We start from the raw sequence: 25,248 nt of genomic DNA on the forward strand, positions 1-25,248 counted from the left end.
TGGCTCTCCGGATCGCGGAAATGCTGGAGGGCATCTCTGAGATTTCGGGTCGCGGTGACATCCCTTCCTCGTCGCTTTCTTCGTTTTCGTGTGTGGCTGTCGAGAAGACAATGAGGTGAAGATCGTTGCCGTTACCCCCAGACGTACGAGCTGGCGTCGTATTGCGGCGGGTCGAGGAGCGAGACGTGCTTGAGAGAGAACACAATAGGCGACTGCCAGTCGCCGGGATGGAGTTCGATAACTCGTATCTCATTCTTGCGCAAGGATTGATAAGTAGGGTATACTAGGAATAATCTAGTTAGTTAATCGTTTTAGCGACTAATGCCATAAGGAAACAATTCACCTTTCGTTACGTCTGAACTTAAAGTCATAATAGGATCAGATTTTAGTAAGGTTATGCTAGAAGATGATCTACAGAGTTTATGAAAGTAATGGCAAGGGTTGGGCGCAAAGCTGATGCCTGTTCAGTCGTTATAACATCGTCATACTATAGCTGTGCACCAACGTGATTAGTCTATTCTGCCTACCGTTTTACACTGATCTGCCCACAAGTTGTGCTTAGCCCCACCTTCCGTACTTAGTCAAGCGCTACTTGTCAGCATTATCGAAACAATCTCATTGGCCAGCAGTCCATAATTTATAGGTCGTTTCCTTGCTGGCAGGTCGGCCTCAGTTGATGTTGCTGACTGCGTAAAGCCGCATTTGCTAGCGACTGTTCCTGTAAGGCTCCCTATGCTACGATAGTATACTTCCAGGATTACCTTGCATAGGGTAACATTGGGATGTAACTGTAGCGTCTACATCTTGATGTTTCGTCTAGCGCCCAAGGTAGAACTAATTATAGCACCGCATAGAAGTCTGAAAGAGGCTGCGCTTGCATGTTATATCTCAATCTAATTTAGCATATTTAGATTCTATTCTGTTCTCGCGTCCCGCAGCTATGATAGACAAAATTATATTAGTAATTTAGTATTAGATATCTTATTAGTATATTAGAGGCTCTAAAATTAATATATAGTATAAGTAAAAAGAGTAAGCTAAATTCTACTTTCTTAATAACTTAATTATATATCTTACTGTTAAGATATTTTTTAATAATAAAGAAGAAGATAGTCTTAGTAGAAACCAACTTATATAATAGAGTAATCTATATAATTTAATAGTAATTTATATTACTTATTAAATAACTTTTCTATATATAAGTTCTAGCATTAAATATTAAACACCAATATACTAGAATACTATATCTAAATAAGCTTACTGCTAATAAGCTATCTTATCTAGTATCTATAGTGGTAGGTACTTTGTAAATAGCTATATTAAATGCATTACTCTTAGAATTATCGCTATCTATTTAAAGTTTGCTAGCTCTTACAGCTCCTTAATAAATGCTATATGCCTAGAGTCTTGTGCATCTCCTGCTCTTTCATATGACTAGTCTCCTACTTGTCACAGTCATAGCTTAACTCCACTGGTATTATGCGAGTTCCCTACATCATGACAATGCGGATGTAATAATCGCGTATCTTGTGATGATTCTGTTGGCTGGGACGCAGCTACCCGCGATATCATCTCCCACGACCGCGCACTCAGAGCGGGCCAACGCTAGTAGATGACACCGGGAAATCAGTTTGAAGTGTCCACGCACAATTGACTAAACTGGCGTACTGGGTCTAGTGTCCATACGAGCAGAGGTACACCTTTGGTAAATTGAGTGGTACCATGTCATGGTAGTGTTGTTTGAAGCCAGCCACCAATACAGCTGATAGGCCATCGCCCCAAACAATACACATCAGTGAGCAGGCGCGGCAACGGGAACACTACGCGATCCCCTGTGATCCAGCGGAACGAGAAGTGTACCAAGTAACTTTGAAATGGTGGAGAAACAGTGGCTTGACAGTTCGCAGAGAACAGGGAGCGAATTTTATGCAAAAACACTCCACTTTGGCCAGAAGAACGTTCAAAATTAGGAAAATACACAAGAATGCTTAGGCATAGGTATCCTCTCGATCAGCCGTGTCCAGCGCCAAGACTCGTCGTGACACCAGAACCTAGTGCTGGCTTGTCGCTTCAGTCATACCCATCATCGCCACCAGATTCCCAGTAATGGCTCTCCAGCGCTTCATTACGTCCGCACATCTCATAGCCGTACAGAGTGAGCTTCCTGAAGTTGCCATGTCGACGAAAGCAATGCAAGCAGAGCGAGTTTTCCCTCCACTCGTCTCCATGTACCTTCTTGTAAATGGAAACATCTGTATCGACAAGGTGTAAAGATTGCGCATAAGAGGGCGTGCCATCGTACTCTGGACTGGAGTCTCGTTCGATTAAGGATGATCTGCGTGTTGATGATTGGATCGATGTCCGGGCCAAGGGACCAACCCCTTGCGGACCGACAACTTCAGGTCTGAAAGAAGAAAGCTCCGGGGACACAAAGTCCTTGAAGGAGCTGGCTTGGTCGAGTAACGCAGGGTTTCTTTCAGAGAACGTCGCTCCCCTCAGCAGTGATCTGTTGTCGCTGCCGATGCTGTTACGCCATGTTGATCTTCCCAAAGGGTATGATGTGTGGCTAGTCTGGAACGCTGGCAGGGTCATCGTTCGCATCTTCTTTGCCAGCAAGTGCGACGAGGTATCTGGGCTGCGAGCTCTTTTCTCTGCTGGATCTTCGGTCAGTACGGTCAGCGAAACTGGGTAAGGCAATCGTACGACTACGGCTTCCCGAGGCATTAGATGCTCTTTGCCGACCTTCAGAGATTGAGGTCGCATCTGTCAAAGCTGCAGAGAGCGCCGATGTTGGAGGTTCGGTTGGCGAAGGTGTGGCCGAGATGTCGGAGTCGATGTCGCAGAAGATGAGTGGCGACTCTATCCTGTTGATGCCATTTGAGAGCGGAAAATACGTGTCAGAGGTGGTCGGCCCCGAGAGATATAGACTGTGAATAGCAGAGCTAAGTTGTGGATCGCCATGCACCATAGCTGATGTCCTCGCACCAATGGCTGCTGAAGTCGCCATCGCAGGAATGTGTGGATCAAGTGGACTTATGTTTGCAGAGCTCTTGTCAGACGAGGAAGGCGACGAGCCACAGCACTGAGTCTCTAGGGCCAAATTCGGTCTCAGTACATCGGGTGAACCGTCGTGCGCGGCGGGACAAGTTCCGGAAAGACGTATTTCATCTGCTGCGCGTAACTTCCTTCGAGCTTCTTGCGCAATGGGCGCACCGCCAACCTAGACTGATGACGCCCGTGCGCTTCCATTCGAGCTGGCATTCGACCGCGGCGTTGCTTGAGCACTTGGTTGTTCATGGAGTTTGTTTGCTGTGCCTGAGCCATTGATCTCCTCGAGAAGTTGCTGGAGGAAGGAACCGGATGGTACGAGATTTTTGAGGGACGCGCTGCTCGGCTGGCGAGTAGGAGTACTCATGCCGTCATATGATGCTCAAGTGATGCGCGCGGGTAAGCGATGCAGGATAGCCGATGCAGTAAAACAATTCGTGTAGTGCTGTGGAGGAGAGGGGAGAGGAAGAGTAAAGGAAGACGTGGAGGAGAAGGCTGGAAGCCATAGCGGGGCTTGTGACTGCCAATGAGGGAACAGCGCTGAAGAGGTGCGAGGCCTCGACAAAGGGGAAGAAACAACACGTGGTGCAAAGACAAGGCCACAGCGGAGGAAAGAACGTCACGTCATCAAAACATGCAACCGTGGTCATCATCATCATGAGTTAGGGTTGGCAGTGAGATGCCTGTGGCTCTCACCTGGTATGGTATACTACGTGCCTCATCCTATCATGCGGAGGCTGATCCGTTGCGCCATTTCGTATCGTCTGAAACTCGTAATGCTCATTGCTCGGACATCTCGGTGTCCTCGGGCTTCGCAAGGCCGTGCTCCTTCAACAGAGCATCGATCTCATCGGCGCTCCAGAGGTGGTGGTAGATCTTGCCCGCCTTGGTCTTTCCCACTGTCGCGAATTCAACTGCAGGGTGTTAGTGTTCGTCACGTGTTTAGCCGGGAAAGTAAACGCACTCTTCTCACTGCTGAGCTTGGTCGAGTCCATGGTCTTGCTGAGCACCTTGACCGCCAAGCCGCATGCCTCCTTCAGGTCGCACTCCTCCTTGTAGTCCTGCTTCAACAAGCTCTGTGCGGATGCGTTGTTCGCGCCGACGCTCGTCGCCTTCCAGCCGCCGTAGTTGCCACTCGGGTTGCTCTGATACAGCTGGAACTGGCGCTGGGGGTCCCAACCGGCGTAGATGAAGGACACTCCGAATGGACGGAGCCCACCGTGCTGCGTGTAGCCCTGCTTGAGATCGCATAGACGGCGCACGAGCTGCTCGCAGGGAATGTCTTCGTTGTATGTGAGGAGGTAGCGCTGAGCGGCTTGGCGGGCGTAGTTGATGAGGATGTTGGCATCGGCCGTCATACCTGCTACGGCGCAGATCATGTTGCTGGGGAGGAATTAGCATATGATTGTTACGGCGAGGTGGTGACGCACTCGTTCAGGATGTACAGCTTCTCGGCGGATGTGTCCTGCTCCAATAGCTTGCTGGTGACCTTCCTCTCGGCGGCGAGAACAATGCCATCCTGCGCTAATATGCCTAGTGCGGTTCCGGCGTGCGAGATGGCTTCGAGGGCGTATTCGACCTGGTAGAGGCGGCCTTCGGGAGAGAAGATGGTCGTCTGCTTGCTGTTAGCTGTGATGCTGCTGGAGGCAGACGTCGGACATCGGACTTACCCGGGAATCGTATCTCCGTGACATGATTGCGGCTTAGTCTGGGGTTCTTGGGGTAGTGTGAGGTTGGCGAGGAGCAGCAAAGACGGCGAGAGAGGTTGGTGGGGAGCTGCGGTGGTGTTGTCGAGCTCCAGGCACAAGCTCCTACGCGTCGGCGATCTCCAAATCTTGGCGCCGACCACTTTTTGACGGGGAGGAGCCGCAGCACCAACAACACTACAAACTCCCCGATAGAGGGAATTTATCATCATATCAAGCACTGCAAGGTCGCAAAATGTCCGACTTACCCACGCGACCGCCGGCACTCGCGCCGCCTCTGCCTGCAGGCTGGACGGAGCACAAGGCGCCCTCTGGTAGCTATAGCTTTACTGCGTCATGGGACAGTGCTAACATTCGCCAGGACATACATACTACTACAACAAAGAGACGAAGAAGTCGACATACAAGCGACCTACGGCAGTGATACCACAATTTCAAGCTCCAGCGCCCTCATTGGACCACTCATCCTTTGATCTGCCTTTGACCGGCGCCTACAACGCGCAACCCAAGCAAGACACCTTCAACCCCCAGCGGCAGATACAAGATCTCATCTTTGGAGGCGCACCACAGCAATTTCCTCAGCAGCATGGCGGTCCACAAAACCCAGCAAGAGGGGGACATCGAGGAGGATTCCGTGGGGGTCAGAACAACTTTTCAGACAGGAGACGGGAGCGGGATGACAGGCCGAAGCACCGAAACGACATCCCAAACTGCGCGCCATGGATCTTGGTCAAGACGAAGTTCGGGCGACGCTTTGTGTGGAATAAGGAGACCAATGAGAGCTTCTGGAAGTTCCCACCAGACGTGATGAAGGCGGTGGTTGAGTTTGATCGCAAAGAGCGCGAAAAGAAGGAGCGCAGAGAACGCGGCGAGCCAAGCGATGTCGAGGAAGACGACGCGATGGCGGAGATCGAGGCGGAACTTGCGGCTGCGGAAGAGGAGGTCGAGATTGTGTCCGTTGATGGAGATGCTGGCATGGAGGACGATGAAGAGTACGAGGAGGTTGAGGTCACCGACGACGAGGGCGAAGAACCAAGCAACGCGCTAAAGCGACAAAGAACGGAGGGCGCAAGTGGAGATCAGCCAGGTGAAGCCGAAGACGATGATCTTGCGTGGCAGCTAGCGCAAATGGAAGAGATGGAACTGCAGGGAGGGGAGGAAGAGGAGTATTACGAGGATGAGGATCCAATATTGAGCGAAGAGGATTGCAAGGCCTTGTTTAAAGAGCTACTTGACGACACACGGATAAGTCCCTATACGCCATGGGACAAGATCCTCGAAGACGGCATACTCTACGACGACGAGCGCTACAAAGCCCTCCCCAACATGAAAGCCCGCAACGAATGCTTCAACGAATGGTCTCGCGAAAAGATGCAATTCCTCAAAGAAGAAAAAGCCAAACAACTAAAACTCGACCCACGGATACCCTACCTCGCCCTCCTCGACCGCCACGCCACCCCAAAACTCTACTGGCCAGAATTCCGCCGCAAATACAAGAAAGAGCCAGAAATGAAAGACGGCAAGCTGTCCGACAAGGACAAGGAGAAGCTCTACCGCGACCACATCAAGCGACTAGGCATGCGTTCTTCCGACCTCAAATCCGACCTCACAGCCCTCCTCCGCTCCCAACCCCTCGTCTCCCTCAACCGCTCCACAACACTCGACACACTACCTACAGCCATCCTCACCGATCTGCGCTACATATCCCTTCCGCCTTCCACGCGCAACACGATGATCGAAACATTCATCTCCACGCTCCCGCCCGCGCCTGAAGGTGCCGTGCTCTCGGCTGAAGAAGAAGCCGCCCAAGCGAAGAAGTGGGCTGAGCGAGAAAGGAGGGAGAAGGCGCTAAAGGATCGCGAGAGGAGGGTGGAGGAGCAGAAGAGGAAACAAGAGAGGGATCTGGCGTATGGGAAAGGTAGGTTGAGGGAGGAAGAGGAGGAGATTGAGAGGGCGATGAGGGTGGGGAAGGATGGGCTGAAGGGGCATTTGAATGGTTAGTTAGATCCCCGGGAAGAATATCATGGTGTTATATGTGGATTCAGTTGCGCAGAAGGTCAGGCGGCTGTCTTGTGCTTCGTTGTGCATGTTGTATCGCACCTGACTTGTTCATCGCACGCGGGCTAGCACCTTGCTTTGTGGTACAGCGGGACTGGCTTTCGCAGCCTGTCGACACATCATAAGATGATCCATAGCTCTTTACCTGTGATCTTCCGCTCTTTATTTTCATGTCCACACAATCATGATGTCTGAAGGACCCGCCGACGGCAGCCCCGGTTACAACTTTGAGAAGCCTAGTCGGAAACTGCCCCAAAATGCCCCTGCAAGCGCCGAACGCAGACCCGCTCCAGGCTCCGCCTTCCAATACGATTCACTTGATCATGAGACGGACTCCATTCGGCTGATCCAGATCCTGCCTGGCCCAGATGGAGAAGTCGTTCGATGCACGATACGCCATACGACGATCAGTGAGTCGTCGTACACGTGTTTGTCATATACGTGGCAGCCGGAGTTTCCGAACCACGACGTCGAGATCAATGCGTGTTCTCTCTCAGTTGGCGAGAATCTGTATCAGTTCCTGCATGCCTACTGCGCATATGCGATGCGGAGAAGCCCAGTAGATTACAGCTGGCTCAAATACAAGCGCACTCTCTCTCCCTCTCTATGGATCGATGCCATCTGTATACGCCAGTCCGATGGCACTGAGAAGAATCATCAAGTACGACAGATGTCCCAGATATACACAGACGCAGATCACGTCTTGATCTGGTTGGGCCAGCTCGAGGACTGCGAGCATCTCTTCCGAGACCTCAACAATGCGTACAATTCCAGGTTCCCAGTCGTGGCTATCGATGAAAAGGAGAGACTCGAATACGAGCTTCTGGCGTTCTATAACTCGCCCTACTGGTCTCGGCTGTGGGTCGTACAGGAAATATTGGTGGCATGTGGAACCCCTGATCGCAAGATAGCGATATTTTCAGGCCAGCAGTTGATCGATTTCGACAGTCTCTACATAGCTATCTCGAAAACGACAGGGAATATTGGCAGGTTTGCCATCACTTGTTTGACCAATTCTCAATTTCACAAATACGGAAGACATAGCCTGTTTCGCACGAGGCCAAGGGGCGACTTCGTTGTGCCGAGCCCTCTCAGAGATCTACTCGTCGCTTTCCCACAGGAATGTCGAGACAAGCGGGATCGAGTTTTCGCATTGCTTTCTGTGAGCAACGATACATCGTTTATTCAAGTCGATTATGACTTGACAAAGGGAGAACTTTTTCAACACGTCTTCGCACAATACGTTCACGACATCCATCTAGATGAGTGCGCCAGCTTCGGCGCCATCCTGATCGAATCGCTTGAGCTAGGAGACCCCTCGGCAGACTTGGAGTTCTCGAATCTATCGGCCTTTTCAAGTTTGTCAGATAACCATCCCCAACACACGTACTAGCTTACACATGGGAAGAGGGATGTTTATGGGTCGACCAGGAAAAGATTACAATATACCGTACGGAACAAACCTCTAAGATGGAAGTGATCTGGGTGTCGTTTCAGGTTTTCAAGGGTAGTTACTGGTACGCTTTCGAGTGTGCTATACAGAACCTCGCAACGTGTGTTCGAGTAAGGTATATACTTCTTGAAATACGTCTTCAAAAGATGAAGCTTGAGCATGCGAGCTGGAGAGGCGATCTGCGATACCACAAGCAACGGTCATGGCACCTGGTAAGACCTGCTCCTGAGTGGCTCATAGCTGTCAGCAAGGACTATGTTGACACCGATCTTGACACCGATCTTGACATCGATGCTGAGTCTGATGCTGAGAGCGATGTCGATAACGATGCTGATAGTGATGTTGATAGCGGTGTTGAAAGCGATGTTGAAAGCGATGACGAGGGCGACAATGAGAGCGATGATAAGAGCCACGATGAGAGAGATGCTGATAGCGATGTTGATAGCGATGTTGAGAGCGATGATGCTGACGCGGATGCCGACGCGGATGCCGACGCTGATGCCGACGCTGATGCTGATGTCGACGCTGATATTGTCACTGTTATTTATACTGATATTGACGCTGATGTGGATATTAAGGCTACATCTGAGCTATCTTGAAGGCCTTCTTGGAGGCTTCAGGTTCAAAAGAATTCTTTGTATCAATATACCCCTAGCTAGAACAGTCTGTTTTCGCTCATCTAGAGGCAATTTAAGCATCTCAACATCTTCATAGACTTTGTTCAACTCTTTTTCTGTTCTACGTCCCGGTATAAGAGATACTAACAACTAGGATTGTCTGCATGCTTTTCATGTGCCCTCCACTACAAACAATTCCGCTGAGGCGGCAAAACCTTGGATTATTACATGTTATATGGTTTGGCCTTGTTCGAGTCTAGAGAAGATGATCGCATATAACAACAAGCTGTGGTCTGGGTACCATAGCGATCAGGTCCTTAGTAGTAAGTAATTGGTGACATCATGCGTGAGACCGTAGGCTCGATCATGCTGTCAGTAACGAGAGCATTAGATCGAATGAACACCTGTACACACAGTTGGCTGGACACGATAGCAATGTTCTCAGAGAAAATCCCGATTCTGTGGGTACAAACGATGCTTAATCGCTATCATCTGAACCGCTCTGCGGCTCGTACTCGCTGCCTTCCTCGTCTTCTGACGCCTCGATTTCCTCTTCCTCCTCTTACTCTTCCACCTCAAGTACTCCTACACTCCCAATAACTTCATCAGGTCGATTCTCCTCTCCTGCATCTTCTGCGTCGCCTTCCACGACACCCTGACCCTCATTCACACCCGATACTCTGGTAACGTCATCACTTCGACTCGCTTCTTCTTCTTCTTCTTCTTCTTCTTCTTCTTCTTCTTCTTCCTCATCGCCCTCCAGCGGAATGCTAAGCTTAATCTGCCATAGCATCTCTGGCCACAGATTCACAGAGGTCGTACAGGTACTCACGGAGGTCGTACGGGTACTCACGTCACGCAGCTGCCTCCGGGCAATATCAAAGACCTGCCCCATCTTGTACCCTGTACTCTCTTCCCAGGACTCCGACGATTCTTCCTTTTTATGCGGTATCCCCATCATGAACCAACCAAAGATATAGCCGTGGAGCTCTGTGCGAGTTACCGGCGGATATGAAACGAACATGGAATCGAGGAGTGCCTTCGCCTGAGTCTCGTGACCCTGTGGGAGCTTCGGGTATTGGCTCGTGGGGTTCTCCCGCGAAACGAAGGGACTGTATGGGTCGCCGCGCATAAGGTACGTGTCTTCGATAGAATCTGGTCGGGAATCCCTGTGGACTGGTCGTGATTTGATGTATGGGTTAAGACGAATGTGCGCCCAGAAGTCTTCTGGTGTATGTTCGCTGTCTTCAATCTTTTTGTACGTTTCATTCCACTGCTCTTGCACCCATGCCGCACGTTCTGCGTCATCTGCATGGCTCTCATCTTTCTCCTTCGGAGGGCGAAACATTTTCTCTCGCAGATTGTCTTCGCTGTCAAATACCGCTGTCCAAGTAGAGTTCAGACAGTAAAGGGTGACAAGGTCGACGATTTCCAAGTGTTCCAGGACCATCATTGAAATCTCTTGTCGGCAGATAGGGATCAGCCGGCGCACTGGAACTGTAGCCACGGGTTGGGCCATGGCTGAGGCGACGATTTTATCAAACCAGGACGGATGGGAGGGCGGGCTCACTATATGTATCCTACATAGTTTGCTGCAGGATCAAGCAGGTAGTCATGCGTACAAGAACAGATTGTCACAGCAACATCATTGTCAGAATGGTTTTGAAGAATTACATGTCATCAATAATACATTACATATGAAATCTATTTTCCTTTACCCCACCGTCTCCCACCTTACAGGACCATCGCAACAGCCACAGCAATGAGTGCTACAGCACTGCCACCCTGCATGCCTGACGCCGCGCCCGTGAACATTGGCGGTGCGTATCCAGTCTTGCTGGCAATTGGCTGGACGCCCGTTCCAACGCTCATCGTGCCGTTATTACCGGCAGTCTGTGCTGGCATCCCAGTACCATAAGCCGGGATAATGGGCTTGCTGGCAGCTGGGACCTCAGCAGATTTGGACTGAGAAGCTGCGGGAGTGGACGCATTGCTAAGCGTGATGATCATTGTTTGGTAGATCTTGGTGGGGATGGTCTCGAAATCGGGGGCCATGGGGGTGGGCTTGTACGCATCAGGAAAGGCGGGAGTAGGCTTGCCCGCGGGGACGTCTGGCGTGGGTGTGGCGACGTAGTCGCAATTTGTGCAATGCACGGTCACGGTAACGGTCTTTGGTCCGCTGCGGCAGTCCTTGTTGTACACCTTGGTGGTGTTCGAAGATGAGACCATAGTGCTCGAACCCAATAAGTTCAAACTCGTGCTCGAAGTCGACGCAGACGAAGAAGTGCTCGGCGTCGCGGCCGAGGACGACGAGTTCACCACCGCTTTCTTCTTGAAAGTCCTAAAAGACCCAATCCTCCACGCCTGATTCTTAAAAACATCAGGGTTCTTCGCGACGTACTTCTTGCACGAGTCCTCTGGGCTCAACTGCTTGCCCGCGTCATCCTTTTGCAGAGGGCAGCTGGGCGTGGAGCCGAAGACATTGCCCGCCCAGTCGCCGCAGAAGTTGTTGGTGACTAGATCATATTAGCAGATGCGAGTGGTGGGATAGGTTGTCAACGTACAAATGAATCGCTGATCCTTGATCCTCTCTTCAATGTTGCAATCGCCCTGAAAATTTGCCGCTGGCTGTCCAAACTGCGCCGTATCGGGAGCGTCCGAAGTAAGCGAGGGTGGGAGTGTCTTGTCCCTAGGGAAGAACCAAGTGCGAATTGCATCGCTGTCCCATTCCATAACGTAGTAACCGCCACCACCGCTCCCACTGAGACCTTTGATGTTGTTGAAGTTCTTGCCGAAGGAGTTAGTGCGGGCTTCGTTGACGTCGCAGCCGAGTGTGCCTCCAGTGTCATGGGCGCAGTCATTGTGTACTTGAGGATTTGTCTGACCGCGGCCGTTGACTTTGCAGTTGGTGTCGGTGTGCAAGGCCATCTTGTTGACTTGGTTGTCATTCACGCCTTCGATGATGTCGATCTACATGGCATTAGTACCTTATGTGCTCGGGGATGTATGATATACGTACCTCTCCCTTTACGGGCCAGGGCTCGCGGCCCAGAGACCAAAAGGATGGCCACATGCCACAGACACCGGGCATCTGCTTAACATCGAGGATGAAGAGACCCTTGTTGTAGTCGGTCTTGCCCTCGAGACGGACACTCTTGCGTCCAGGCCCGTTGACGTCTAGAGTCTCAGTACCGTCGGGCCCGAAGACGACGTCGTTGCCTTCAATCCTGTAGAGCTTTCTGTTCTTTGCGGTGGCCTCATTGACGTAGTTGACGTAGCCATAAGTCAACTCATCCTGTCTGAACTCAAACGCATCAAGCCAATTCGTGGAATTGTAGACTTCGTGCTTATCGTACTTGGTAGCGAAAGCAGTGGAAGTGAGAGACGCAAGGACAGTGCCAACGCTCAGAATGAGTGACGAGGAAGGCATGATAATTAAATATTAGAAAGAGTGACTATATTAAGTAATAAAATTGGACAAGCGGGAGGACGGCTATGGTGGCCACGAACAAATCGAGAAATTCGTTGAAAGAAAAGAGGTCAACACGGAGAGGTTCTGTGTACTTTACATCCCTCTGGACTCATTACAATTGCACCGAAACCATTCATTGTATTTTGCTAGGCGCAACTCGGCTTGACTATTACCAGCTCGACAGCTGGAAGACGCAGGCCACGAGGAAATGACCATGGGCCAATCCGGACTTATTCGACCTTGTCCGGCCTGTGAGATTATAGCCCTAACAGCCATGTCTGCAGGAACGTGTTCTGACGGTGCCACCATCGTGAAAGTGCTCGCCGAATATCGTTAGCGTTCGGCTTTACCTTGATAGAAACCACGCGCGGACGAGCTGACCATCGGCGTCTCCAGTTGGGAAAAGCGCGCGTGGCTGAAGGCCCTTATGCGAACAGGTGATGTTGGGTGGGTGGTTGTAGCCGTGGCTGAAGACCGTAATGCAAGTGCGTAGTGCTGAGTGGAACCTAGGTAGGGTTGTATTCGAGACGGGCCCGCCGTATGCCGCCAGGCGAGCGTAGCATGCATCCAGGGGTAACCAAGCCTAGATCTACTGGTACATACTGCGGTTGCAGGCAAAAGTAGTGTATATGGTCCCTGCACAGCTACATGGTACGAAGGAGCTCGTTTTTTCTGAGTTTCACCCCACCAAAAGTCAACGTACGCGATAAAGGCTTGCGCGACACCACCACCCAATAATTTTCTAAAGACTTTGTGGTTACTAGTTTAAATACCAGATGCAAAGGTCGGGAGATTTCAAACTTTTCAAACTTGTAGTTGTGGTTTGACGCTGGTTGAAAGTAGGGCGGAGATTTTGAGGTGCAACTCAAAAAAAATACGAGCTCCTTCGTAGAAGCCCCTGTCGTGCAGGGACCATGTACACTACTTCTGCCTGTAACCACAGTAGGAACTAGCGAAACAATTGATGGAAACCCGAAGACGAAAACTTCAAAGACAACAGTCCGCAGGCCGATGAAGACGTGGAAATGATGTCGCGTCCCGTCTTGGTACATGGTCGCGCCGCCAACACAGTTCTAGACGGTGTCTTTTCCTGCAGTCCGGAACATTCACTCCGCCGCCGTAGTTATGCCAAAGCTCAGGCCACTACACGACAAGACGTTGATGAGCTTGCAAGCGAAATGCGGGAACGAAAGGTCTATGCTTCTTCCGGCCAGAACGGTCCAAACCCAAAAAAAGAAAACCTTAAGCCGTCAACGTCGGGTGTAAATCGTACGACCAAAGATGTGCTCATTATTTTCCATGGGACATCTCTTGCGAAAGCGCAAATACCACACTCTAGCCTCTTCTTCACTTTTGATACCCTGCACCTGCAACGACCTGCATTCATAGCGCTTCCAATATTCGGTATTACTACCATGGCTACAAGCCAGGGCTTAGCGAGCTTCAGCCTCGTTCAGAGTAGAGCCCTGTCGGCGGTGATCGCCTAGGGTACATATACGGCCCGTAGCCGTATTACAGCCAAGATCACGTGTAGCCAACAGTCGATAAGGCTTAGCGTTCACAATGTCAAGAGATCGGACCGAGATTCTGAGATGCCCCTTACAGGCCTACATACTGCACGAACGCTGAGCAGACCGTACGTCGCTCTCGGACCAAACAGAGTTCCATCCGGAAAAATTTCAAGAGGCGCCGCACGAGCAACGCTTTGGGATTTTGCAGTGTTTGGGCCAGGTACGGTCAATAAAACAATCATGGCCGACTGTTGCGGACCTACTTTACTCACCCTAAGCCAGTTACAGCATTCAACTGCAACAAGTAGCTAGGTATCAGTATCAATAACTAGTAGAGGCGCTGGGGACGTAGAAACGACTCGAGTGCAGCCAAATATAGGAACAAATTGCCCATGCTCCTTCCCAAAGCGTCAAGTGTAATAGAGCGATGCAAGCTTTCAAGCCGCCGAAGCATCTCAATCGCATGTGCCGTGAGGAACCAAGAATGTACACGTCCGGAACAATGTCGCCATTTTGAGAGAAGGCGCGAATAGGGACGTCTAACCTTCCTCCACAGATACGAGACGACGTGCATGTTGCTCATGCCCTCTTCCCCAATCCATAAAGACAACAACATGCGCTATTACCACGAACAAAGCGGACCGATCTTGAAGAAGCTTCCAGGCCCATCTCTCTACCAGAATAGCATGTTAGCAGGCAAGTTTATACCATCATCGTGATCTGCAGCAAAGGCGGGAGTGAAGCAATCGGATCGTTTTTCTTGCGGCTCTACACGCGCTGCGCCTCGCATCACATGTTCGCGACAGAAGCCCACGTCAATTTCCATGAAGAATTTCCGGGCTAGGAAGAGTGGAGGGGAGTGCTTTGCACGCTGCGGAAATCAGACATGGCGCGCTATTGTAGTTATGTACTTTGCAATACTACCACTTCACCCTCACGCCCTTCTTTCTGTGAATATCACATCACATCACATCACAACCATCACATGGTCAAGTAAAAATTTGAGACCCCGTAAAACTTTCATATCCAACTATCCGAAGCCATACAGCAAGAAGCCGGCTAACTGAGCAGGAATCATACCACCCTAAAGGCCAAAGAAAGAAGCATCCGGGTATTAGAAAACAAGAAGGAGTTAAGAAAAAAAAAAGCCACACAAGAAGCACCTGGTCGCATCAAATGCACCAGCAACGCGAAACGCCGCTTCGTCAGAATCCACATTAGTTCGCGCCATCCACACCTCTCTACAATCCCTCCCTCTGCTTGATCTACGCACTCTGCTCCTGCCCGCCCTGCCCTCCTCCTTGACCCCCATTCTTCCTCAATAGATCCGTCAACACACCAAAATTCGTCCTCGCATCAGGATGCTCTTCCACAATGTGTCTGAGGTTAATCATCTGGAGCTCGCTAATCGCCTGATTGGTATTCAGATTCTGCGCCAAAATGTGCGCGATGACGGGGGCGTCAATATACGGACCCATGATCTCGAGGGCACGGGGGATTTGGTGATGTGCTGGAGGAGGAGGGACTGCTGCTTGGGGGTAGTAACCTGGAGGAGGAGGTTGTTGGGGATGTTGGGCGGGTGGGAATGATGGCGCCATGGGTGAGTACTGTGGGGCGTGAGGGTTGTGGGTTACTGGAGATGGCGAGGGACCTGGCTGTTGTTGTGACGGTGGTTGTTGGTGCGCGACTTGAGCTGCTGCAATGTCCTGGGTGGGGAAACGTTCAAAGTGTTCTGTGGCGGGGAGCTCAGGCTTGACTTCGGGCAGCTTGGCGACGAGGGCGAGCAGGACCATGTGTTCTTTCCGGGGTGTCTCGATGGTGCAGTATTCGAGCATGTCGATGAAAGGAGGGAGGTTGCTGCCGCCTGCTTCGATAGGAATAATGTACAGATCTCGCATGATACCGGCTCCGGTGTCCTCGACTGGTACCACACCCCATCGGCCGCGGGAGTGGAAGTACTGGTAGAAATGGTCCATGACACCTCGACCATCGGTAGTAACGGGGCTGAGGGCAAGGACGGCAACGTCGTATGTCTCGGAGTGACCGATGCCGCGGATGTAGTCGTCGCCCTTGGAGCTTTCGATGCGGCCTTGGACTGAGAGAACGTTGGCTAGCAGCTTGTTCCACGGCACTACTTGCCCAAAATCACCACCCGCAACGAAACGGGCGACGGCATCGAAAGGCTGCATGGACTGCATGCTGACAGTTCCCTGCCAGCATACGGTCGGATCTGATGAGTAGCCGGACATCTCGACGTCGTTGTCTTCATCTTTGAGGAGGCGGTCCACGTCTGCATCGTCAACGGCAGCATGCGACTTTTCTTGGTTCTGCAGAGAGCTCTGTCGTCGGATCATGAATGTCTGCTGGTCGTGCTGGGGCGATCGAACTTTGTCGAAGACGGCATTAAGGTCAAAGTTTGCAGATGGTCGTCGCACACTATCAGTTGGAGTGCCTGCTGTGTCTACCGCCAATGGGTGGGCAGCGTCTGCTGGACTCTCTGGCGGGCGGTGGCTCATTGGCGACTGCATCGATGCGTCTTCGGTAGCACTGTCTCTGGTCTGGACCGTGGGCTGCTTGAACTCTTGACTGTCAAAGTTGTCCTCGCCAACAATCTCCTCGCCCTTGTGTGTCTTCCGCAGGCGAGGGCCAGTCTCCTCTGTCAGAATCATCTGCTTCTCGGCGGCCTCACGGATGGCAGCAAACTCTTTCTGTTTGTCTTCGCTTGCCATCTCTTCAGTAGGCATGCTGACAAGCTCCTGTGGCTTGAGGCTTCCAGAAAGGAGGCGGTCAACAAGGATGGGATTCTTCTTCGCGTTGAACATGATGGCGCGCAGACGGATGGAAGAGGGCGAATCTCCAGCAGTAGGCTCGCCATAGTGCTCGACAGCGGCAGTGTTGAGCTGGAACGCCAGTCGAGCTCCGAGAGAGGTGGCGGTCTCGCCATCGGGGATGCGATAGCCCCTGGCATCCGAGGCAGTCTTGATGAGGGGCGACAGAACATCGCGCAGCTTCTCTGCGAAGGGTTTCTGTGTAGCAGGCAGGCTGTCGATGTCGCCCACCGAGGGTGTGGGTGGCGCTGACTTGTCCTGGTGCTGGCTTGACTTCCTGCGCTTCTTACTCGCGTTGGCCTTTTCAGCGGGAGCTTCATGGCGGCGCTTCTCACCGGCCGGCGACTGTGGCTGGCTCTTGACCTGTGGGGGTGTTAGTGAAAACAGAGGAAGAGTGCAGACAGGGCTGATGCTCACCTTGGTCTCTGCATGCCCGTTGGATGCGTCCTGGGTCTGCACGGCGAGGGACGCGGGCGCGGGCGCGGGCGCAGGCGTGGGCGTGGGCTCCTGAACTGGCGGTGCAGCTGCCGGCGAGGGCGGCACACTGGCGGATGGCTGTGGTGTTTGCGGCTTGTCGTCCGGCTTGACGTCGCTGGGGCGAGGCTTGTTGCCCTTGGAGCCCTTCTTGCGCGCCCACGGCTTCTCTCCACGGGCCATGGCAGCGAGCAGTTCCTGGTGGTCTTGCGGGTGACATTGCTCGCAGTAGTAGTTCTTGCCCTCCCAGAAGTCGCCTTCGGGCAAACCCAAACATTTGTTGTGCTGCCATGCCTCGCATTTGTCGCAGCAGATCATTTGCCTGCCGCGGATGTCGCGCTGGTCGCCGCAGACACAGCGGATGATGGCATCGTCTTCCTCGTCGCCCTGTTCTTCCGACTGTGCTGATTGCGCGCGGGGCGTGTCCGACTTTGCCTTGGAGTGGCCCTTCTTGCTGTCGGCTTTGGCCGGGCCCTTGGTCTTGGGCGCGGCAGGCTCATCGAGCAGGTCGGGCAGTTTGGTGTGCTGGCCCTTGTTGGCGCGCCCGGAGCGACGAGTCTCGTCTGCAGCAGAGGAATCAGCATCAGCATCAATGCGTGGTTGGGGGACGCGCGTGCGCGTCTTCGTCTGCGTCTTCGTCTTCGCAGGCTGGCTACGTGACGCATGCGACGTCGGCGGGCTTGTAGGTGGTGTCTGCTTACCGGTCATGGTGTAGGACACGGAGTGATGGGCTCAGATATGCAGACGCGACCACGGATGCAGCTTATTCAATGTGCGCAACAAGTTCAAAAATGTCTCTACGGAAAAGCCACCGACCGTCTCCCGGGCCTGTCTCTGCGGGCGAGCGGACAGACTGAGACCGTCTCTAACTAGAAACCAAGCGCAATGAATACCTCCTGCCTCTGCTTTTTTAGATGCAGCAGGCGCGGTGCGTCGTGCGACTGCCTGCGTGTGCGGTCGTGGCTGCCCGTGTGCGGCACCTTCCCGGCCAGAGCTGCTTTCGCGCAACGGTGAGCGCGTGAGGCAGGCAATGGGTCGCGTTAACGTCAGCAGTGGATGCGCAACAGCGTGCGCGAGACGGCAAAGATGTGAGTTGTGGTGGCGCGCGGTGCTGGGTCAGGCTCCGTCAGAGTCAGCGGGTGTCGTGTGGGTGTTGACGTTCGTGAGGAGAAGGTGGGCAGGAACGGGAGCTTTGACGGTTTTGCCGACTTAGCGGCTGAACCGTGGAACTGCCTCGACAGCCGCACAGCCAACCGCAGGCGTCGGCCCTGGACCCTTGCGCTCTGAAGTCATTCCTGCACGCGCCAGACATTTGCCAGACTGCAGCAACACCATCACGCAACCGGACCACGATTGCTAAGCACTTCTCGAAGCTTCCCCTTGCCGCACTCGAACGCACTCAATTAGCCACTACACCATGGCGGACGTGCGATCACTGCTCCGCCAGCAGCGGGCGGCGAGACAGCAGGCGCCAAAACCCCAGAAGCAGTCGGCAGCTCCCGCAGCAGCACCCATCTCAAAGAAGCGCAAAGCTGTAGATGACGGTGCAGAGGAGAGGAAACGGACGCGCACCGAGGAGGAAGCTGGTGTCCCCGCCGGTTTCTTCGATGCTGGGGCTGCCAATGTCGAGGATGAAGGCACACTCGAGCCACCCACCACAGCGCAGGAAGACGTCCCCACACCAGAAGTGCCTATACCAGAGCCGACCTCACAAGCTGCACCACTCGACCCGAACGCCGAAGCCGACCTAGATGCATTCATGAACGAAATGCAGAAAGAGCCACCAAAGCCCGCACCCACCTATGCGTCGGGCGCCGTGATTGAAGCCAAGCCCATGACGGCGGCTGAGATCGCTGCACAAGCACGAGAAGACCAGAGCGCACAGCGAGCACAGAGGGACGAGGAGATGGAGGGCGAGAAGGAGGATGCTGCACGTGCACTGGAGGATGAGTTTGAAGAGATGGAGGGCCTCGAAGAGCGAGTAAAGAGGCTGCGGGAGCAGAGGGAAGCATTGCGATTAAAGCGTGGCGGGGTCACCGAAGTTGAGGTCGCTGCGCCAACTACAGATCCAGTCCATGACGAGGAAGGCAGTGATTCAGAGGATGAGGACTGGGACGACTGGAGGTTTCGCCCAGCTTGAGCATTTTGAGGATTGAGGAGGAAAGCAATCTCATGTACCATAATGTAAAATAGCGCCTTTGATACCCGGCTAGGCGTCTAATAGCCATAATTCTGAATGCAATCACATGCATATCTGGCACGACCAGGTCACAAAATGTGGTTCAACTGCTGAACTACTTTGCAGTGTGGGTAGTCAACCAATACTGTTACCGTAAACCCTTTTCTCAATCCATGGTTGCATCGGTAGCGCAGGACTGATTGCGGCCCATGGTTCTAGTCGCGCCAAGCAATCAACGTCAATGGCGAGGGACATTGGACGTTTCGGGCTCGAATAAAGTGAGCTCCCAACCCTCTCTTACCACAACTCTCAAAACAACACGTGCACCTGTGACTACTTCACCGCAGCCTCGGAATCCAGCTCTCGTATCCGCGACCCTATACGACGGCTCTCAGCATCACACGACCCGTACCCCACCATGTCGCGGCGGCCCAACCCTGCCGCTGATCGCGCTGAGCAGAATCGAGCGACTTTGAAAAATCTCGTGAAGCTCGAGGGCAACAAGACATGTTCCGACTGCAAGAGGAACAAGCGTAGGTAATTTCGCTTCTGTAGGCAACTGCGCTGACATTGCGACAGACCCACGATGGGCAAGCTGGAACCTGGGCGTCTTCATCTGCATTCGCTGCTCTGGCATACACCGCGGAATGGGTACACATATCAGCAAAGTCAAATCCGTTGACCTCGACACCTGGACCGACGAGCAACTGCAGAGCGTGCTGAAGTGGGGCAATGCGCGTGCGAACAAGTACTGGGAGGCAAAACTGGCGCCAGGACACGTGCCGTCCGAGGCAAAGATTGAGAACTTCATTCGCACAAAATATGAGTCGAAGCGCTGGACCATGGACGGGCCCATACCCGACCCTGCGACCCTGGAGACGGACGATGACGACCTGGTTTGTGGCACCTTTGAAGATTCGAGGAACACGACTAACATGTTACAGCCATTGAGCAAGGTGCAAGAAAAGGTACAAGTAGAGCGCTCAGCATCGCAACGTCTCGGAGGAAGCTCAAGCCGGCCTGCACCACCACCGCAAGCAAGACCGCAGCAGACCATCGATCTCTTTGGCGACGACACGCCTGCCCCTCCCCGACCGAGCACCGGACCGCCTTCGAATGTGCGCTCAGCCCCACCAAAAGCCGAAGCCGCGCCACCGAAACAAACGAAGGCTGGCGATTCATTGTTGGGACTGGATTTCTTGGGAGGAGGTCCTGCATCGCAGCCCGCTAGACCATCCAGCACTGGGCCTGCTACCTCTGCCGCGCCCTCAAGGCCCGACCTCAAGCAATCTATTCTCTCGCTGTATGCTTCAAAGCCAGCAGCAGCTCCGCAGCCCCAGCAACATGCGCGGCAAGAGTCGTTTGGTGCCCTGGCCTCTCCCCAGGGACAGACCTCTCCGCAACAGTCAGGCTTTGGTGGTATGAACGACGCATTCAGCAGCTTGTCCTTTAACCAGGCCGCGCAACCGGCACCCAAGGCATCGCCTTTCTCCGGCCTTGACAGCTTCTCCGGCACAAAGTCCCCACCCACCACATCATCCTCCAACATGTTCGGTGGCGGTGGCAACTTCTTCGACTCCAAGCCCAAGACACCTTCATACACACAAGCACAAAACCGCACGACCAGCCCATCCAGCGGCCTCGGCGGCGACTTCTCCGCCTTTTCAACCCCAGCACCATCCCAGCCCGCCGCATCATCCTCCGGCCTCGGCGACCTGCTCGACCTCTCCATGCCCTCCGCGCCCGCACCAGCGCCCAAAGCCGCTACCCCCATGGCCTCCCCACCCATGAACTCTGCATTCAACCTCACATCGCCCGCCGCGCCCTCGGCACCCACACCACAAGCTCAAGCTGCGCCCAACTACAGCAGCGGCTTCTCCAACATGGATGCATGGGGAAGCAACGACGTGTGGGGATCTTCCGCACCCAGCCAACCCGCTGCAACCACCACCGCAGCGCCGAAGAGTCCCGGCTGGGGCGCGCCGCAGGTTGCGCAGGACGATGACTTTGGCGGGTGGAGTAGCGCGGCGCCTACGACGACAACGACGCATACTTCGACGAACCAGAGTGCGACCAAGCCGGCGGGCGGGTTTGGGGGGAGCGACGATTTATTCTCGAATGTTTGGGAGTAAGAGGGATGGGATGTGGATGATTTGTATAACGGGAGACGTTTGTACATATAGCCAAGCCAAGACAGAAAGAAAGAAAAGATACGAAATTGTGCATCACCATCACCATCACCATCCAGCGCAACCGTCAATTACACAATTTGTCCCGCTAAACTCAAAACTGCCCAGTAACGCCTTACTATGCTCCCATATCAATGTCCACCAAATATTTACACACCTGCTCCAAAGCGAGGAGGGTCTAGAAAAACCAACTGCCAACCCACCACAGCACCACAATCACGCCAACCAACATGCCTGCGAGCTTGAATATCGCCACTTTGTTCCCGCTCTGCGCCATGCGCGTCAGGCGGCCTGCGCTGCCCTTGAGCGACGTGCTGAAGGAGGAGAATGTTTCGGACTAGAAAGCGGATTAGCGAGTGCGAGGGGGTTAGAGTGGAGGGAGAGTATGAGCGGCGAAGCAGTGAGCCGCGAGTATGATCCTGCCCGCTCTGGATATGTGGAAGTAAAACGTACGGTGCTGTCGATGACATGTTGGTCGCGCGCGCTGTCGTAGATGTCAATTGTGACGCCGCGCAGCGCGGACACTTTGGAGGCGAGGTCCGAGAGACGCGAGTCGTTTTGTCTGCATGCTGGTTAGCGTGTGTGTTGGAGAATATGGGGTCTTGCTACGGGAGGTAGAGACGTACTGTTCGCGCTCGTAGGCTTGCGACATTGTGCCGGAGGGGGAGGAGAAGGAGTGCGCTCGGTCGCGGGCGGGCTTTTGAGAGTGAACAGGCAGTCGGGAGGTAACGGGTGTTTTGGCTATATGAAGAGAGGGCTTAAGGGTTGTTCGGTATCGTGAGGTTTGTATTTGCGCTTTCAAAAGTCTCGTGTTTTGGGATGCACATGCAAGTGACGTTGCACTTGGCACGAGACCCTGGAAATGAATTCGGTCTAGCGCCATGGGGCCTGTCTGGGGAAGTGGGAGCCCTCGTGTTCCTCCGTATTGCATCCAACTTTGTCTCAGCCAAACCCACCTTCTCTAGAAAATTGCATCTGCTAGATTGCTGCGCTACAATATGGTGGCACTCGGAGATTGCAAAGGTCATTGTCTATGGCGCATTTCTTCTACACCACCAATGTCCTGAGCAAGCCACAACAAATGATACCGGACCCAGCTTAAAGACGTCCGTTCTACAACTGGTCGTTTCCGAACTCCATGGCTATATACAGGTTGTATAAAACCCCTGCATTTCCGTTTCCGTACGATGGAGGACCCAGAACGCAAGGCTATGTCGTTATGTGGCACAGTCTCGCAGCCAATGGCTTACCATTCGTTCTCGCGGCGAAGCAGTCCTAGCATGCTGTACTTGCTTGGGTGGCATCATGAGACAGAAGCCTATGGTTGTCAACATGGTCGACGTTGTGGAAACGGACCCCAATCTTGCAGAGCTGCTTTGTATACTTTACAGGCCCGCTTCCTCCACGATGAATTTTACGTGCGCCAACTGTGAAGCGATTTCGTCCTTGAATCGAGATGATCTACTCAAATTGTATCTCCATGGCCCTGGTGCTCAGTCTCGTCGCCTGCACCCCGTCATATCCCGCGTTGCATCACTCCACCCGAGTTCGCACCCCACCTGGTGTTACACCAGACGAAGTCATATCCGTCGTCAAATCAGAGCTAGCTGTTGCCGCTCTATACAACCATGAGGACCTCAGCAGTACTCAAAAGTTGGTAAAGGCTTGGAGTGGAGCAACTCTGCTTTCTGTGTACGCAGCCATTGGTCAACGTGCTTCACGTGAATGACTAACTTTTGCTCAGGCAAGTACCGCAGGGTCAGTCGCAAAACAACATCGATCGAACGGGCAATTTGACAGTCACTTGCACGACTTGCTACTTCAAAGGCATCGTGAAGGTCGGTCTTGAAGTGGACGACAACTTCAATGTCACGGAAGCGGTGAATGCCACTGTGAGCTCGATCGGTAGCAATGTCCGAAATTTGACAGACTCTGTGGGAGACTATCTGACAAACTACACTACGGGCGTCTTGTCAAATGTTCAGGACGGCGTTGACGCATCAGATTTCGCGCTTCCCACATTTCCATTTGCATTCGACCTCACCGTTCCCGAAATACCGGAGACCCATATCAAGATCCAGTTTGACGAGTTGGAGCTGTACCTAGAGCTAAATACAGTGATTTCATACGGTGTGACTTATGAGATCAATTTGTTCTCTTCAACATCACCCTACGGCGTAAGGGTCGGGGACGTCTTGCAACTGGGGATAGTTGCAGCTGTGGACCTCATTATGTCGATCGAATCAACGGATAAAGTCGACATCAGTACTGGATTCCACATCAAGCTCGAGGATGGGATCATGTTTGATCTCGCTCTTTTCAGTGATAAGGTGTCGGACATGGTCTTGTAAGTGTTTACAGAATCATATGCTACAATGCCTCCAACTGACGAATGCTTTAGCAACGGCGGTCAATTTGAGTTCCTTCCCGTCACCGTCGAAACTGCTGGAGTCAGCATCGCAGCAGTCTTGCGAATTGGTATATATTGTGGCATAGAAGTTGCTCCCACTGAAGCACCGGGCAAACTTCCCGGTGGACCTGAAGTTCGTGCTGGTATAGAAGTGGCCTTGGTGGCTCATGTTGCAGAATCCATCACGAACATTACATACGCACCAGACGATAAAGACTGCAAGCTGAAAGTCGAGCAAGAATACAACTTTGCTTTGGGCGCAATTGCTGGTGCATCGGTGGGACTCAAGGTGTCTTTGCTTGGGGTTCCCATGCAAACGTTGGGTCCGGTTATCACAACCTCGACGGCCATCTTTACATCGACTCTTCCTCCTGGATGCGCGATCTCAGCATCGCCAAAAGTCTCGCCATCGCAAATTACTCTAGCGGCGAACAAACGCGGAGACCTCAGCACGAAGATCTTGACATCGAAAATCACCACCAGCGGAGTGAGCTGCCAGTTATCCGGTGTTATCAACTGTCCTGTATCCATGCAAAAGACTATCAAGACTACTTACACCAAGTACCACACTACTGCTGTACCCTCTGGGGCTGACCCAACATTTCCCGCCTCCACATTCGACAGCATCGAAAGCTTGAAACCGTTCGGAACCCGTGTCGGCACGATGCAAGTACTCTCTGGGAGCCCTACCCGTTTTACCGCCTCTGCCGAAGCTACGAATGCGGACCCCACGCATGCCAAGGATGCTGGGACTAAGAGCAATGGCAATGGCAAGGAGATAGGAATCGGGGTTGGTGTCGGCTTGGGAGTACCGCTTATAGCAGCTATTGCGTGTGCATTTGTGTAAGTCTACTTGCGCGAAGATATGCTCTGTGCTAACGGAGGACTCCAGGTTCGGTTGGCGTCGCAGAAACAAGGTTGCGCAAAATGTAGGCACGACATGGGAGGGCAGTGGCTGAGCCATGCAGTGCAGAGATCAACCATGCGATCACAGACACAAGGTTGCGCAACACGTCGCAACCTTGACAGGAACACTAAGATCGTTCTTCGTCACCTCTTATCTCGCATTACGCTGTTTCAAGAGGCTCCACTCACGCAGCGCAACATAGCCCCGATCGAGTTAGAGCGAGGCGAAGCACGAACCACTGCGCTGGGTGCGACGTTTCTTTGGGGGCTGAAAGTTACTCTAGACAACTATTATTGGGGTCTGTTATGCACTTCTCGGCCATACTACACATTGTCTGGCAAAAGTCTCGACGATCTACTTCGGGTCGCGTTACTCCCGCAAGGCTGCTGTCTTGGC

At 53.0% G+C, this 25,248-nt stretch overlaps 12 protein-coding genes across 12 annotated transcripts; 6 read left to right on the plus strand and 6 right to left on the minus strand.

Moving 5' to 3' along the window:
* Positions 1–2,070: 2,070 nt before the first annotated feature.
* SNOG_12284 (hypothetical protein) lies at positions 2,071–3,007 on the minus strand (the record flags this gene model as incomplete). The annotated part of the gene is made up of 2 exons (XM_001802457.1): positions 2,071–2,654; positions 2,743–3,007. 2 exons carry the CDS (start codon positions 3,005–3,007, stop codon positions 2,071–2,073), a joined length of 849 nt encoding a protein of 282 aa, XP_001802509.1.
* A 213-nt stretch (positions 3,008–3,220) lies between these two features.
* SNOG_12285 (hypothetical protein) lies at positions 3,221–3,554 on the minus strand (the record flags this gene model as incomplete). Its single annotated transcript, XM_001802458.1, has 2 exons — positions 3,221–3,394; positions 3,531–3,554. The coding sequence occupies 2 exons, from the start codon at positions 3,552–3,554 to the stop codon at positions 3,221–3,223; spliced, it is 198 nt and encodes a 65-aa protein (XP_001802510.1).
* A 274-nt stretch (positions 3,555–3,828) lies between these two features.
* Positions 3,829–4,742, minus strand: SNOG_12286 (hypothetical protein; the record flags this gene model as incomplete). Its single annotated transcript, XM_001802459.1, has 4 exons — positions 3,829–3,962; positions 4,013–4,431; positions 4,479–4,677; positions 4,715–4,742. The coding sequence occupies 4 exons, from the start codon at positions 4,740–4,742 to the stop codon at positions 3,829–3,831; spliced, it is 780 nt and encodes a 259-aa protein (XP_001802511.1).
* Positions 4,743–4,989: 247 nt separating this feature from the next.
* SNOG_12287 (hypothetical protein) lies at positions 4,990–6,755 on the plus strand (the record flags this gene model as incomplete). The annotated part of the gene is made up of 2 exons (XM_001802460.1): positions 4,990–5,068; positions 5,116–6,755. The coding sequence occupies 2 exons, from the start codon at positions 4,990–4,992 to the stop codon at positions 6,753–6,755; spliced, it is 1,719 nt and encodes a 572-aa protein (XP_001802512.1).
* A 244-nt stretch (positions 6,756–6,999) lies between these two features.
* SNOG_12288 (hypothetical protein) lies at positions 7,000–8,205 on the plus strand (the record flags this gene model as incomplete). Its single annotated transcript, XM_001802461.1, has 1 exon — positions 7,000–8,205. The coding sequence occupies one exon, from the start codon at positions 7,000–7,002 to the stop codon at positions 8,203–8,205; it is 1,206 nt and encodes a 401-aa protein (XP_001802513.1).
* Positions 8,206–9,199: 994 nt separating this feature from the next.
* Positions 9,200–12,312, minus strand: SNOG_12290 (hypothetical protein; the record flags this gene model as incomplete). The annotated part of the gene is given in 7 exon segments (XM_001802462.1): positions 9,200–9,341; positions 9,449–9,537; positions 9,555–9,652; positions 9,726–10,341; positions 10,626–11,398; positions 11,447–11,852; positions 11,902–12,312. 7 exon segments carry the CDS (start codon positions 12,310–12,312, stop codon positions 9,200–9,202), a joined length of 2,535 nt encoding a protein of 844 aa, XP_001802514.1.
* Positions 12,313–13,382: 1,070 nt separating this feature from the next.
* On the plus strand, positions 13,383–13,841 carry SNOG_12291 (hypothetical protein; the record flags this gene model as incomplete). Its single annotated transcript, XM_001802463.1, has 1 exon — positions 13,383–13,841. One exon carries the CDS (start codon positions 13,383–13,385, stop codon positions 13,839–13,841), a length of 459 nt encoding a protein of 152 aa, XP_001802515.1.
* A 1,289-nt stretch (positions 13,842–15,130) lies between these two features.
* On the minus strand, positions 15,131–17,875 carry SNOG_12292 (hypothetical protein; the record flags this gene model as incomplete). Its single annotated transcript, XM_001802464.1, has 2 exons — positions 15,131–17,056; positions 17,111–17,875. 2 exons carry the CDS (start codon positions 17,873–17,875, stop codon positions 15,131–15,133), a joined length of 2,691 nt encoding a protein of 896 aa, XP_001802516.1.
* Positions 17,876–18,584: 709 nt separating this feature from the next.
* SNOG_12293 (hypothetical protein) lies at positions 18,585–19,307 on the plus strand (the record flags this gene model as incomplete). Its single annotated transcript, XM_001802465.1, has 1 exon — positions 18,585–19,307. One exon carries the CDS (start codon positions 18,585–18,587, stop codon positions 19,305–19,307), a length of 723 nt encoding a protein of 240 aa, XP_001802517.1.
* Positions 19,308–19,764: 457 nt separating this feature from the next.
* SNOG_12294 (hypothetical protein) lies at positions 19,765–21,478 on the plus strand (the record flags this gene model as incomplete). Its single annotated transcript, XM_001802466.1, has 2 exons — positions 19,765–19,883; positions 19,942–21,478. 2 exons carry the CDS (start codon positions 19,765–19,767, stop codon positions 21,476–21,478), a joined length of 1,656 nt encoding a protein of 551 aa, XP_001802518.1.
* A 122-nt stretch (positions 21,479–21,600) lies between these two features.
* On the minus strand, positions 21,601–22,187 carry SNOG_12295 (hypothetical protein; the record flags this gene model as incomplete). Its single annotated transcript, XM_001802467.1, has 3 exons — positions 21,601–21,872; positions 21,989–22,097; positions 22,162–22,187. The coding sequence occupies 3 exons, from the start codon at positions 22,185–22,187 to the stop codon at positions 21,714–21,716; spliced, it is 294 nt and encodes a 97-aa protein (XP_001802519.1). The 3' UTR covers positions 21,601–21,713.
* Positions 22,188–23,015: 828 nt separating this feature from the next.
* On the plus strand, positions 23,016–24,792 carry SNOG_12296 (hypothetical protein; the record flags this gene model as incomplete). Its single annotated transcript, XM_001802468.1, has 3 exons — positions 23,016–23,227; positions 23,280–23,882; positions 23,937–24,792. 3 exons carry the CDS (start codon positions 23,016–23,018, stop codon positions 24,790–24,792), a joined length of 1,671 nt encoding a protein of 556 aa, XP_001802520.1.
* Between the last annotated feature and the right edge of the window lie 456 nt (positions 24,793–25,248).

This window comes from Parastagonospora nodorum (assembly GCF_000146915.1).
Source record: "Parastagonospora nodorum SN15 chromosome Unknown scaffold_22, whole genome shotgun sequence".
Taxonomy (NCBI): domain Eukaryota; kingdom Fungi; phylum Ascomycota; class Dothideomycetes; order Pleosporales; family Phaeosphaeriaceae; genus Parastagonospora; species Parastagonospora nodorum.